This window comes from Netta rufina (genome assembly GCF_964035555.1).
Source record: "Netta rufina genome assembly, chromosome: 1".
Taxonomy (NCBI): Eukaryota; Metazoa; Chordata; class Aves; order Anseriformes; family Anatidae; genus Netta; species Netta rufina.
In genome coordinates this window covers 174,640,126-174,654,847 of record NC_140123.1, presented here as the reverse complement: position 1 = coordinate 174,654,847, position 14,722 = coordinate 174,640,126, and the positions used below count along the sequence as shown (strand labels likewise).

The 14,722-nt window shown below is 37.8% G+C and overlaps 1 protein-coding gene across 2 annotated transcripts in view; it reads left to right on the top strand.

Moving 5' to 3' along the window:
• ANO6 (anoctamin 6) overlaps window positions 1-14,722 on the top strand; it is a 73,428-nt gene that overhangs the window by 15,997 nt on the left and 42,709 nt on the right. The window contains exon 2 of one of the 2 annotated variants that reach the window (XM_084306450.1): window positions 11,169-11,245. The exons of the other annotated variant lie outside the window; for it this stretch is intronic. Coding sequence (XP_084162576.1) covers window positions 11,169-11,245 — 77 coding nt within the window. The remainder of the gene's footprint in view (window positions 1-11,168; window positions 11,246-14,722) is intronic. 2 annotated transcript variants of the gene reach the window in all.

The following is a 14,722-nucleotide window of genomic DNA, read 5'->3' as shown; positions in this document are numbered from 1 at the left end:
CGTACTTCTGCAACTGACTTAGTGACAAATGCTCAGGTCTGCTGCAACAGTGCTGAGCTTGCTGGTTGTAGCATCCTGGCCAGTTAGCTCAATAATTCTGCTGGGGAAAGTGAGGCAAAATATTGCTCAAGCAGCTTGCTCAGCATCACATATACCAGATGCTGAAGCTGGGACATAGGCCATTTCTCCAAGGCTGTGAGCTCCGACAGTCTGATAATCCTTCTGCCTTTCGGTCTTCCTACAGTCTCTATAACCCATCCAAGTTTTGCAAAAACAAGTCTCTAAACAGACAATTCCTCATCCTTGACTAAACCTGGACTCACCCTCACTGCAGCCCCATCTGGCATAAAAAGTGAGATGTGGTCATGAAGAAGAAAGAATAGCAACTTGGGTTTTATAACAAAAATATATTTCCTGTGCTTTAAAATTTAAATTTTAAAATCCATATTCTGTCATAGATCAGGTGGTATGGTGCACCTTTTACTGTTTACATAGTAAGAAACATGTCTGAACTGGGAAGGCCAGGATCCAGTTCCTTCCTGTGTCTTCTTTAATATAGGCATCACCGATCACAGTCTTGAACCAGCACTATTGCAGTGTTTGTGAGTTTGAGTTTGGAGCCATTGATCTTCTAACTTGACACATTAAGATATAAATTTATTTTTTTAATTTATTTTTTTTTTTTAAAAAAAACTGAAAACCGGATTCTACCATGTAGCACAGTATCAGCCAAAAATGAATGATTAAACTAAGTGACTTAATTTACTGCAGTTTAGACTTTTAGGTTGTAATAAATAGGTAAGCCGTGTAAAGTTTTTAATCATGTTTTCAAATTATATTTAAAAGGCATCCCAAGAGAAAGGTGTTTGTTTTTTTTTGGTTGGCTGTTTTTTATTATTATTATTTTGTAGATTGGTAGAATAGCTCAGGCAGTAAAAACAGTTTTATTCTGCTTAATAACAATGTTGTGAACTGAGAGGGCATAACCGGGGCTACACCCAGCCCGGTCCCTGGTGACCCAGTGGGGAAATGTCTGCAGTGCATTACAGTCACATAGGAAGTCTCCTGTTAGCCTGCAGCTGTGGTTCGTTGTTCTGGACCTGACTGTTTTGGTTACTCCCAAATCCTGTTTGAGGTCCCTATGTCCTTTATTTAATTCCAAAGATGCATGCTCATTTCAGCAGGTATATAGCTCAATGCTCATTTTGATTTTTAATTTGCTGTTATATGACTTATTTCTTATCTAATAGATAATTACTGTATACTCAGAATTTGTATTAAGATGCATTTTGTTGGTAAGTAGAGTTAATAAACCATGGAGCAAAACAACATTTAAACATGTTTATTAGTTATATTAGATAAGCCGTGTACATAAGAAGAAAGTAAATTCGTAAAACATTTGCATTCAAATTAATTAAGCAAGGGAAATAATAACTGTAGTTAATGAAATTGAAGGATTAGTTAATGAAATTGATGTATTGATTCTGGTCACTGAGGGCCACATGCTGTGTCTTGTATGTGTTTGATATAATTAGGCATAAAACTGTCAGTGTGCTTGGACACTCTTGAGTAAATACCTCAGCAGGAATTTATCTGTAACTTTACATGCCCAACACCTTCTGCAAATCTGTCCATATGCCTTTTGCATGTTTAGAATTAGTGGATCTCATTCTCTGCTACCTGGAGAAAGAGAGAAAGAGAGAGAGAGAGAGAGAGAGAGAGAGAGAGAGAGAGAGAGAAAGAAAGAAAGAAAGAAAGAAAGAAAGAAAGAAAGAAAGAAAGAAAGAAAGAAAGAAAGAAAGAAAGAAAGAAAGAAAGAAAGAAAGAAAGAAAGAAAGAAAGAAAGAAAGAAAGAAAGAAAGAGAAAGAAAGAGAAAGAGAGAGAGAAAAAAATCCCATTCTTCTTGATCACATTTTTAGACTTCGACAGATTATTCCAAGTAGAATAATTCTCAGTAGAATTCAGTAGAATTTCTCTCAGAATTTTCAAATACAACTAAAAATTATAGTTCTCTGTAAGGTGGTGCCACTTCACTCAGTGACCCAGGTGATCCTTTATGTGTTATGTACTTAATGGGATTGAGGTTGTTATTTTTCTTAACCCTAGAGACTGGAAGAATTTGCAGTTTGGGCAGCAAGAATAATAATATTTGCACTATTGTTAAAAATGAAGGAAATAAAGTATGTGCATATGGGTGTTTCAGTATATGACAATGTGACATAGTTGGAGTACAGCATAAAATAGACTCATTTAACAGCCAACATTACTGCAGTTTCCTACCCGACTCCCTACACAATTAAAACAAAAAGCTCCTAACTGGAAAAAAAAAAATAGGACATGTTGCATAGTTTTATTGCAGTTAAGTCATTTAACAGATTATTAAAAGGTGGAAGGTGGTAAGTGGAAGAGATGGATTCAAGCCCATATTCCAACCTGAAAATAATGCATGGAATGATTATCACTCTGAAGCATTCTGGCAGTTTATTCCATTACTTTATATTCTGACAAAGCTAGCTTGCTATTTGACATGTCTACAACCAGTACATGGAGAAAAAGTATACCAAATCTCATTTAAAATTATAGCTAGCTGTAATTCTAAAAACATTCTAAAATGAAAAATTATTTCTTTATCTATATACTACATATTGATAGATGAAAGATAAAATAATTCTTATCAACAGCCATTTCAGATGGTGGTGGATAAACTGAAATTGTTTAGCTTCATTAAAAAAAAAAATAGAATAGTCTAATTAGCAACATTTTTTGCACTAATTTACAGTCAACTGTTGTTCGTTGTACTTGCAACAGAGGAATGTACATGTATTGTTGGGCTCTGCTGTGCTCTGCAGCAATGAGAACCAGGAGCCAGCATTTGCATTTCAGTGGATTACTCTGGATTCACAGAATTGTAACTAAAAAGACATTAGCCCAGTGTTTGTTTTCTAAAGTGAGGCTGGGGCTAATCCAGGTCTCACGGAAATGTGGGATTTCTGCCACAGGTTTTGGGCAAGAGTCCCACTTTCAGTGGAAAGTGATCTTTTTGTCCATTTGAGCTCTGGATACATAAGAACTGATTGAAAATTTGGTTACTGAGCCCGTAAATCTTCTAACTCAATTCCTCTTAAATGTTTAGGGACTGCTATCAACAAAAGAATTTCCACAAAGTCTAATTTGTTGTTCTGTAAGTGTCTGCTAATTACATAGGTTTTCGATGAGCTACCTCAACTCTGGTCTGGCTGCCTCAGGAAGCAGAGGGTTAGATTAGCAGTGCTCTTTCTATTATATTACCAAGTGAACATGCTTTCTGTTTAGGGTTAGTCATGGAATGGTATTTATTTTTGAAAATCATACCACATGTTCCCAAAACTTTGTTTGCACAGCTGTAAGAAAAGATAACTGAATGGAAAGAATAGGCTTTCAAACAAGAAAGAATCATCTTCCAAGACAGCCATTTCACTTTCTTTGTAGTACAACAGCATCTGTATAGATTTGTATTGGATGTACTTGTACATCAGAAATTAAAATCGATGTTTTTCCTATTATGTGGCATAGCTTAGGTTTCAGTTTAACAATACCTGTATATCTGCTCTGTGTGACTGTACAAATAACACAATTTTTTCACAGCTTGAAAAGTCATTTTGGCATTACTAATTGTCATCAGTTTTCTCATGTACTGTAAGTCCATAAGCAACCATAGGAATTCTACACCAACAGCAGCTGTATAGATCTCTTATTAACTCTAAACAACAGGTTATAATGTATAGTTTGTTATGAAAATAATTCAATTTTACTTTAAATATATACTTTTTTTTTTTTTTTAGAAAAATGAAAAAATTTTAGTAGCTTATATTCTTCAAATAAGGTCCACAAATAAGAAATAAAACTAAAAAATATTCCAGTGAAATAACTGAATTTAAAAGAATGGATGCAATTAAGTGCAAGACTTTTAGTCTTTTGGTGAAATGAAGTGAAACCATTCATAACCTATGACCCTAATGGCTGCCCTCACATGTGAGTGGTGGATAGCCTTTATCCCAGAGAACACATAGTCTGCAACAGTCACTTCAACACAGACAGAGCTCTGATCATTGAAGAAGATCCTGATAACAAGGTGAAATGATCAGGTTCAATTTTGGAAGAATAACATAGGAAATTATTTTCCTTATTATTTGTGTTCATTTATTTACTCTATGAGATTAAAGAAATTAGATTAACATATTATCCTAACTAAGGAAGACTTGATGGTTGGGAAGTTTTGGTTTTTTAAATTGTCTAGGTGATTAATCTATTTTTATATGGGTTGATATATAAGAATTAAGACCATAAAGAACAGTTTATGTTTAAAACCAATTTTTAAACAAGGAGTAGTTCATAGAAGTTGTGTGCCTTGATTAATTCTATTTTAAAATGCTGGATCTCGTCTCTTTCTTTCTTTGATTCATGACATTTTAAAAGGAAAATACATATTCTTGCTTTTTCAACACCTACAGTTTCTTAGATCTGAAAGAACTCCTATAGATTGAACTGAACATAAAAAATGAAATACAATAAAGAAGTACTCTGCACTAGGAAAAGAGATTTTGGCTGTCAAAAAACAGCATATCAGTCCAACAGTTTCAGTTTCCAGAAAAAATACACTTTTGCAATGGTTTTACTTCAACTGCAAAAATAATGTATGCCAAGATCTGCCCTGAAAACAAATTGTGATCAGTTCTGAGAGGCTTTTTTAATAATAGCTATTAGATTAATTTATATGGGGAAGGATATAAAATCTGATATAAATTAACAGGAGGGAAGGCAGTTTTTTGTCTAGTTTAAATACCACATAATCAAACCTTTCTTTGCTCATAGCCTGGGAGCTCATATTCAAGTTTAGAGTGTCTTCATTTTCTGTGTAAGTGTTAAGAATCAGAAAAGCAAAATCTTTATTCAGACAGGCAACTCCTTTTTAGTGTCTGTTCTCCTCCTCTTTGATCTTCCAGAGCATTTAAAACAGCATGGCATAATTTTTTCTGCACCCTTTCTTCCCCCTTCTCTCCTCAAAAGCCAGGACAAAATCTTCTACTTAAATACCATGATTTTACTACATTTGGACCAAGAGACAGAGGGCTGAATGTTCTTCAGAAAGCTGACATCTACATCAAGTCCCTTTTGGGATAGTGGCTTCACTTCAGTCCCCTTTTGGGAGTCAGAGACTACTCCAGCTCTTTAGTCTCATTTACCTGCTAATGATGCTCTCTGCTCATTATTATTTCCACAGTTTTTATACAGACAGTGGCTGCCATTTCCTCATGTGGTACTCTTTCTTATGACAGATATGTCAATAGCCGTCCTTTTGAGAAGATGATTCTGAAACATTAGTTTTATGCAAGACAGCAGGAGTTTGTTCTTTTCTGAGAAATAAGGTGAAAGTAAATTGACTTGATTAGAAAGTGGGATTCAAGTAATTTTTATTCACTGCAGGACTCAGTTCATATCCAGGATTTTCCTTCATGCTATCCTGCGGCTTCTGATGCAGGACCTGTGTGGTGGGATTTCTTGCTTGCTTGCCTCTCAGGTTCTTATGAGTGATGGTATCATAAAACCGGTCTTCAGCAAACACAGCTGCAGAGTGCTGAGGTGGGGAGACCCTACTAGCATTTGTCCAGTTCTTAAGAAACTATGGTGTAGCTCTGGCAGGACTCTAGACATCGCTTGCTGGCTTTGCAGGCATGGTTACTCAAGAGGTATCATATTCAGTGCCAGTGCTAAGATCTTCTCCTTTGCAATGTCTCATAGGTTTGTTGAGGGAAGTGAAGCAACAAGTGCTATGAGTTTGGTGTTATAAAACCATTCTTGCTTCTCAGAACAATTCTCTGTCTGTTAGATTGGCTTATGTAGGTGATTTTCAAGCTTAGACTGCTGCTGCCCCTTTTCACCTTTGATTATTTCCATTAGAGAAGAAATCAATGATAGCCAATAATTTCTTTGGCACAAAAAGTTTGGCAGCCTCAGGCATGTTTGGCAATGTCTTTGCTTATAGAGCCAAGCCCAGCCGTCTTTTCAAACATCAGCCTATTTGATACCTTTGTGGTTTTCTTGTCATTAATACTTTTTGGACAACATCTTTCTTTTCCCTTCTGTGTATTGCTTTTTCCCTGTTCTCAGGCCTCTTAGTTTGCACTCTCAAAAAACTTTTATCCCCATCACTTGTGTTTTGAGTGGCTCTTATTATTTTCCTATTCAGACTCTAAGGAAAGGTTTAATTCTTTTTTACATTTATTCAAAAGGGAAAGCAGCTTCCATGCCTATCAGTGTGTGATTGTCTCTCACCTGTGCCATAGCAATAGGTAGAAATTGCTAGTAGTAATATTTGTGAAAACCTTTGAAATTGAATTATTCAATGGAAGATCACTGAACTTCCAGAACAATTCACAGTCAAATCAATTAACTAAGGCAAAGACTAGACATTTTACTCTGCCTCTTAAGATATTTTAGGGCCTTTAGTCAATCTAGTCAGAAATGTTGGCCAACCTGTGAGAAAGCAAAGCCCATAAAGCTCATAAATCAAACCACTGGTAGACTCAACAGAAGGATTCATCTTTCTTGGCATGTCCCAAAGTGTGGAATGGACACAGGCTGTAAAGGAGAAACATGAGATTGACACAGACTTGTTAGAACTTGTGTATGGGCAAATTTGAGGTGAGGTGTGAAATGTTGGCAGTGCCATTCAGTATCCTGGATTGCAGATCAATCTGTGGGCAGCTCGGAAAAGGTTTTGCCTTATCGGACAGTCTGTTGTATGTGAGGTCACAGTGTTTGGCTGCTATCTCTTCAATTTGTTCCTTATCTTCACATGAATTGTTATAGAGCAGGCCCTAAATGAAATCAATTCCTAGGGCTGTGTAGTTTGTTGTTTGTGGTTGTTTGTTTTTGTTGTTGTTGTTGTTTGTTTGTTTGTTTTTCAACACCTGAGAATCTGCAAAATGCAGAAACTCCATAAAATTAATAGTGGCCCCAACTGCTCTGTATGATGCACTCCCAGTTTTATCTTTCAGAAGATGGAGTAAAAAATCTGGGCTTAGTTTCAATTTTCCAGACTGTATTTCCAGCTTCTAGTGGGTTTCAGGTACTACTGAGATCATAGAATCACAGGATGGTTTGGATAGGAAAGAACCTTGAGGATAATCTGATTCCACCCTCCTGCCACAGGCAGGGACACCTTCCACTAGACCAGATTGCCCAAAGCCCCATCCAGCACCTCCAGGGATGGGGCATCCACAGCTTCTCTGGGCAATCTTTTTCAGTGTCTCACCACCCTTATAGTAAATAACTTCTTCATACTGTCTAATCTAAATCTACCCCTCTTTCTTTTAAAATCATTACCCCTTGTCCTTACTGATGTTCTTGTAAAGTAGCATGCGCAGATCTAGTACTTCAAATTTTTACAACAATCAGCATCCTTTGTAAGAACAAAGACCAACTATTGTCACTGAGCAGGAAGTCAAAATCTATTATTACAATTGAAAGAAATTAGATAAAATTTTCTGACAAAAGCATATGTTCCTATGATTGCTTGAAGGTAGAAAATGATGTATTAGTCAGTTAAAATCAGAAAATGCCAGCACAAATCTGGTAGATTTCTTCACTCCCTTACACTTCCTTTGATTTCCTGGCTAAGTGGTAGAATGTTATAAACATCTGCACTTGACGAGCTCTGACCCAAATATTAACAGGAGTGATAATGCTTCTGAAGATGAAATATATCAGCAGAAATACTTTTTAATATAAAATATCTTTTTGGCCACAACTATGGGAACACAATGAGGTCTGTAAAGGAGCACAAATGCTAATGCAGGCCATCTACCTAAGGTGCATGCCAGGTTCAACTTGGCTCAGAATTTTCCAGCACATTTAATTAATCTGTGCTGAAGAATCTGAAGAAACTGATGTTGAAGACCTCAAATGACCCCACCTGCCTCTTTAGGCAGTCTGTCCTGCTGTTTTCACGGTTAGAAAATATTGCCTAATGTCCATCCCCAGACTTTCTTGGTGTAGTTTTCTTTCATGCCCTCTCTTCTTCAAACTGATCTTATTATAATGCTGGAAGGGAAGTGAGAGAAATAAATGAAGTGATTTTGGAGGCAGGAAAAAGCACTTTGTGTGGATGCAGCCTTTTCTGGAAAAGCTGAGTTTTTGCAGGTACCATTTCTATTTCTTTGAGAGACTGGAATCACCTCTTCCAGCCAAAACCACAACTGCCCAGATTGGCATAGCTGTCCTAGCAAACCACTGTCAGAACACATCTGACCTAAGCACACATTCAGGTAGTGTCAAGGTACTATATTTTTGGCTCCACATTGACATTTTTGCTTGTAAGTAGAGAAGGACTTGTGGGTGATGTGAAGACTGGAGGCTGTCTTGGGCATAGTGATCATGAATTAATAAAGGTTTTGTTTCTTGGAAAAGTAAGGAGGGCGTTTAGCAGAATTGCCACCCTGGATTTCCAGAGGGCAGACTTTGGGCTGTTTAGGAGGCTGGTTGACAGAGTCCCTTGGGAGGCAGTCCTGAAGGGCAAAGGAGTGCTGCACTGAATTTGATAGAAGTCCTGGGCTAATATCTTAGAAGAACTGAGAACAGCAAATCCCTTTTGCTTGAGTCCTTCCATTATACCAATGGACCGGGGATTGTACTGGGCTGTATTTCATGTGAAAATGTGTTAAAATTATAAATATTGATAAAATGATGAAGTAAGCTTGATATTTACCATATTATGGGGAAGAAATGCTGGCCATAGACACTGAGGCAGAAGCAAATTGTACTCACATATAATTTCTCCAGAGGATATTCCTGGCCAGTCCCAGATACATCAAGATTTGGGAGATCTGGATTTATCTTTCCTGCTGTGAATGCCACATTTGCCCCTTCTTTTCAGTTCTGGCTGAAGGAATTTCTAGACAGCACTGGGGAGGGTGTGTTTGCACACCACAGGGACGTCATGAACAGGCCATTTCAAAGCATGATTCTTTTCACTGCAGTTCAGGGGCTGACATAAGTCTTCATGACTGGAGATGATGCTGTCCACATCTGTTTGCCTTGTGCAATGACATGCAGAGTTTCAGAACAGTTGCTTAGGTTTCAAAGCAACATGCTTATATTTCTCCTTCACCCTACCCATTATGTGTGAGCAGAAATATTCCCTCTTCTGTGGGTTTTAAGAAGCACTTTGTATATTTCTGTCTTTGTGTCTAGATAGAGAAGAATGCCAAAGGAAAGTAGGGTGATGCCCATTACACTGACATTGGGGGTATGTATTTTCCCTTCTCACATTAGATTGAGTTGAACACATTAAAATGTAATGGTGTGCAAATACAGCAATCTTACAGCTGAGATGTGCCCATGTTTTCTTAGTTTTCACGTTATGGTCTCAGCATGTGATGTTTGTGCGCTGCTCTAGTCCACATTTTACTGCTTTCTTTTTAAATGCTGGCAAATGTTTCTAAAGATGCTAATGCTTTTGGGAGGTCACAGACTTTGGTTATTCAACTGGGCCACCCTTGAGGTTGTGACTCAGATGTTTCTGAAGCTATGTTGATGGAAAAAATCACGGAGCTCCTTTTTTGTCCTCCCCGTAGTATACACTATCACAACAGTAGAGATCTGGAAACTGACAGTTCAACATCTGGAACAAAGTCCCTACCAAATTGTAAGAAACTGTACTTAAACCAGAGAATTTAGCCACTTAGAAACCATGAGGGAGTTCTGTTGACTTGTAGAGCTGAACAAACACAATCATGCTGTGCTCTATTTCTAAGTGTTTTGACATATCTTCAGCTGGTATAAGTGAGCATCATCAGTGAAAAATATATATATTTTTTAAACTCTTGAGTATTGCATATTCTATATGTATTTGGCTACATATCAATGAAGTTTTTAAGCCAAAAAAAAGTTCAGGCATATAACTGTTGTTGGTTCTAGCATTGTAACTAATGTGCATTTAATTATCCTTCTTAAGTGTACTATAGATTTGATTGTTTTCAAGTACTTTGATTTATTTATGTTTTAAAGTATTGGAGTTTTGTTGTTGTTGTTGTTGTTGTTTTTTAATTGGAGGCTATCCTTTCCAGACAACACTAGGTATCATTTACATCTATGACCTTTTCCTCAGTGCAGGACAGACATGGCTAAAACACTTCAGATGCTGTATTTTACGCATCTAAAAATAGCATGAGGTCCATTTACCCACCAAGCACAGGCAAAAAGCAAGCTTCCCCTCAGCCACTTGATGTTATCTTCAGCTTCAGGATGTTACCTGACTTCTTAAGACACACACACCCCTGCCCCCAAACTGCTAAGAAACTAAAACCAAAATGTTGCAGCAATTATAGATCTTCTAGTAATTTATTTCTGGGAGGTTTATTAGGCTGAATTTGTATGGTATCCATCCAGTGCTTCATCTGGTGGCCAGTTTTCCCAGCATAACTGATAATGGTATCACAGAGTAGCATACTTCACAAGATCAATTTTTATCTGTGTTTTATTTTCAGGAAAACAAGTGTTTACAGGTGTTTTTTATTTTTTTTTCTTTGTTTTGTTTTGTTTCCTAACAGGTATTACTAGGGAAATGAGTTAGAAGTCACTGGGGCACCAATACACATTGAACCTGTAGTTATGTTATGTGAAAGGCATTCCTGTTATGTAGTGGCTTTTTTAAGCATCACCACCTGTGTCACACTCAATGCAGGATTTCTGAAAAATTCCCTTGTACTGTTAATTGATATTGCCTAAGTACAGTCAGCATGACATAGGGTTATTTGTTCAGGTGGAGCCAGTTCTGGTCCTCTTATTCACGGAAAGATACTACGAACTACAGCTAGTCTATAGACAGAGTTTTCTGAAACACTAAATAATACATGCTAACAAAGAAATGCATTGCATCACTAACTTGGTTGGTAGGATCACCAAGCATTAACTTGTCATCCTGGTGAAATCTGTTGTGCTCTCTTGTCACCTGTTGGTTACTACTGAAGTCTGAGGGACAAATATTATTCTGAGACACAAAATGCAATAAAGTGGCTTCTCCACAAATCATTAATTAAGAAAAAAAAAAAAAAGTTGAGGGAAGAAGAGACAATAGTGCACAAAATCCTAAAATGCTTGACTTTTTTGTTTGTTTGTTTATTTTTAGTCTTGGAATTGAACCAGGCGATTATTCCCGCTTATGGAACAGTGCCAGAGCAACAAAACCTTCATACTCCAGAATGGGTGGGTACTTCTTTGTTTCAACTATGAGTAGCGATAATTTTTTCTCATATACAACAGGTAGAGCTGTTCTAACAGAATATCATTCCACTGCATTTGCAGCATATGCAGTTCATCTGCAAGACTGAATCTGAGTTGCTATATCTCTACTTCCCTAAACATACCTGAAGTCATTGGCTCAGGTGTGAAAGTACAGGTTGACAAAGTCACCGAACTCAATTAAAAGTGACAGATCACTAGATTAGTTACAAATACATATTTGCCATAAACCGATACACACAAAGTTTTGTGTATGCATGTATAGGATTTCTGTATGTGATCCTTTATCTATAAATACAGGATCACACACTCTACATATAAACACATATACCTTATAAATTCAGACACACTCAGGTATTTGTTGGCCAGCAAGTGAGTTTAGGACTTTTTTTCAAAGAAAGCTTGAAGACAACAAGAAACGCCTTGCTCCAGTCAGAGACTTAGGTAGCAAAACAGGAAGAAGACCTGGAGGTCTCTATTCCCTTAGCCAAATTCAAAGTTTCCCAGCTCACCTAATGTTTTCTGCAGCTAACAGGCTTCTGGCTCTAGCTGAAGATCTCCTGCCTCAGATCTCATTTATCTCTAAAGACTAGCTAGTTGACTCCAGCAAAACTTACCACTGGGTGCCTCATGGCACATGCTTTGGCAGTCTGATGCTCAAATAGCATGCTGATGAGTTCAATTTCATTCTTTCCCCTAGTGCCATACAAGTGTAGCCTGCAATTGCACAGGAATGTATAAGCCTGGATTCAAAAAGGTATAAAATCATATACTTATCCTAAAGCTATTAGAGAAGCCCTGTAGAAATCAAAAAAGACAACTCTGTGTTTCATTCCTCCAATGACAGAAATCAGTGTCATTTGCTTTAGGTATGTATTGCCTATTCAGTCTACCTCTACAAGTGGGTCAGTGTTGTGGGAGGATAAAGCTTAAAGAAATAGGTTAAACAGTGTCAAGAGTTGCTTGCTGGGCCAATTAATTTTGAGCGCCTGAGCTGGTGATGGTTTTTGCATACAGGAATCCATTCAAGAAACTGCTGCAGTGCTGCCACCAAGTAACAAGAGCTGGAGCTGGTTCCCAGACAGCACTGTCCAAAACTTTGACCTGTAAACTGACTATTTACAAGTAACTGAGATGGCCTGTGCATTTCTCTCACTGATGAATACTAAATACTATTCAAGGAATGACAACCTTTTGATGATGATATTAGCTACCCCTTCAGTTTGCACAGAGGAGAACTGTATTATGCATGTGGAGATATAGGTCCTACTGATTTATTTGTGTATGATGAAGTATGCTGTTTTCTTCATACATCCATAAAAACATACCGTACAAGAAATCAAACATCCATATTCAGGCATTTAGATTAAGCCTGCCTTGTCTTATATGTAGATACTATGATTGGAGCTGTTTAGATCATTTGTTTTTCATCCTGGCCACCAAAGGGAAAGGTCTTTTGCTTCATATCAAACTGAAATTGGAAACAGAATCATAGAAGAAAGAAACAAAGAGTTTCCATAGTGATAGAGTTTGGAAAGCAGTGAAAATGAAGGGATAGATTTAGCCCAAAGTACACCAAGGTGCACCAGAGCTGTAGGGGAGCTGCTTCAAACTTTAGCTGGAAAAGTGAAGGGTTAGCTGTCATAGTGAAGGGTTGTGGTGGTTTTGTTCCTCCCTCTGCTGTAGGAAACAAATGCTAAATCTACCAGAAATGGAGTTTCCTTCTGGGATCTGAATACCCACCTGACCCTGCCTCAGAGAATTGTGACAGTTTTCTTCATTTGATGCTGCTTTGGTCTCTGGAAAAATATTTAATCATTTTCTGGAGCATGCAGTGGAACCAAGACCTTCCATTTCCCAACTGAGGGCCCTGACTAGCATGTTATAAAAATCCTCCTTAAACTCTTTTTGTGGTTCGATGAATTTTATTTTTTATGTATTTATATGAAATGAGGTAGCATCAGAACAAACAGAGTGTCGTATACCTTGTGGTTAGAGCAGTCTCCTGTAAGCAGTCATGGTAGAATTTATTTTTATTTCTACTAAAAATCAACTGTCAAAATCAATTTTTATTTTTGGTTACTCATGTTTACCAGCAGTTGTAATTTCTGCTCAGTTTTAGCAGCATCTTTTCCACTCTGCTCCTTCCACGTCACAGCCTCCTTGTCTGCCACTGGTCACTTTCAGTGGCCAGAAAGATTGAATAAAATTCAGTTCCACCAAGCCTGCCCATGAAATAGATGTGTGCTAATTCACTCAGGTGTAGCTAGAAATAGAAACTGAATAGGAAGCCTAACCTAAAACTATTGAATAATTTGAAGATTTGAAGGAAGACCTGTGCCAGTTCTTTAAACTTAGATTATGTTTTCTGGCTGAAAGTATTTTGTGAATTTGATTTTGCAGTTAATCTTGGAGAAAAGGCAAAACTGAATAAGCTGTTGACTAATAACAATTATCTTGTTTTTATTATGATGCTGTCTCAAATTACAGGATCGCATGCTAAGTTTGTCACAGGATCCCTGCCCTATTCAGCACAAGTAGGATGTTAATCACCTCAAAGTCCAGATTCTGTGAGGAAGGATGCTGTCTGTAATACTTCAGCAAGGCGTAAATGTGGCAGGAAAATGCAGGAAAAGAATTAGAGATCTTATGATTAGAGAAACTGAATGTGGTCCTAGATAATTGGATTTTACCCTGACTGTAGTATAGGGCTTCTGTGCAAGGCTCACAAGTTTACATACATCCAACTTTTGTTTATTTGCCCAGTGTCAAAGGGGGGCTTCTGTAACCTGTTTGCATCAGCACAAAGTAGTCACATATGGGCCTGAAGATATTGTTCCCTGAAGAGAGAGACTTTTCAAGCCCTTTAGAAAAACTCAATGTCCCGGTTTCTCAAGCTGGAACTCCAGATCTGGGAAACAGGCAGCAATTTCTGGCATAAATCCCTAGGTGCCTCATGCAGTCACTGAGTTAGTGCTGCCCGTCAAGTGCAATTTCTGTAGTGGGAAGGCTTCAGAGGATTCTGAAAGAGTGAATTTCCCAGCTTCTGCATCCAGAAAAGTGTGAGAGGTGCTGAAAAGTGGGTTTTCAGGGGAGTACTGTCTTCACCTTTGTTCATAATTTAGGACATTTGGTCTGTCTGTAATCAAGAGTAGCTGGAATCCCTCTTGCAGCCAGAAGTTGCACACAAGCTCAGGCAGGAAGTCCAGTGGGTGTCTCATCTAAAGTTAGCTCCGGGGACAAGGCTTCCCAATGCCTGGCCGGTTCCCAACTGCTTTCTGCTGACAGAAATGTATGACCGTAATGACACTCCGTATATTTCCACTTTGTACAAAATCTTCAGTCTCTGTTTGCTTCAATTTACTACATGCCAAAAATGTCTTTGCATGTTGGGGTACAGAAAAAACACTTCTGATAGTGATCTTGCTAATAATCTCATTG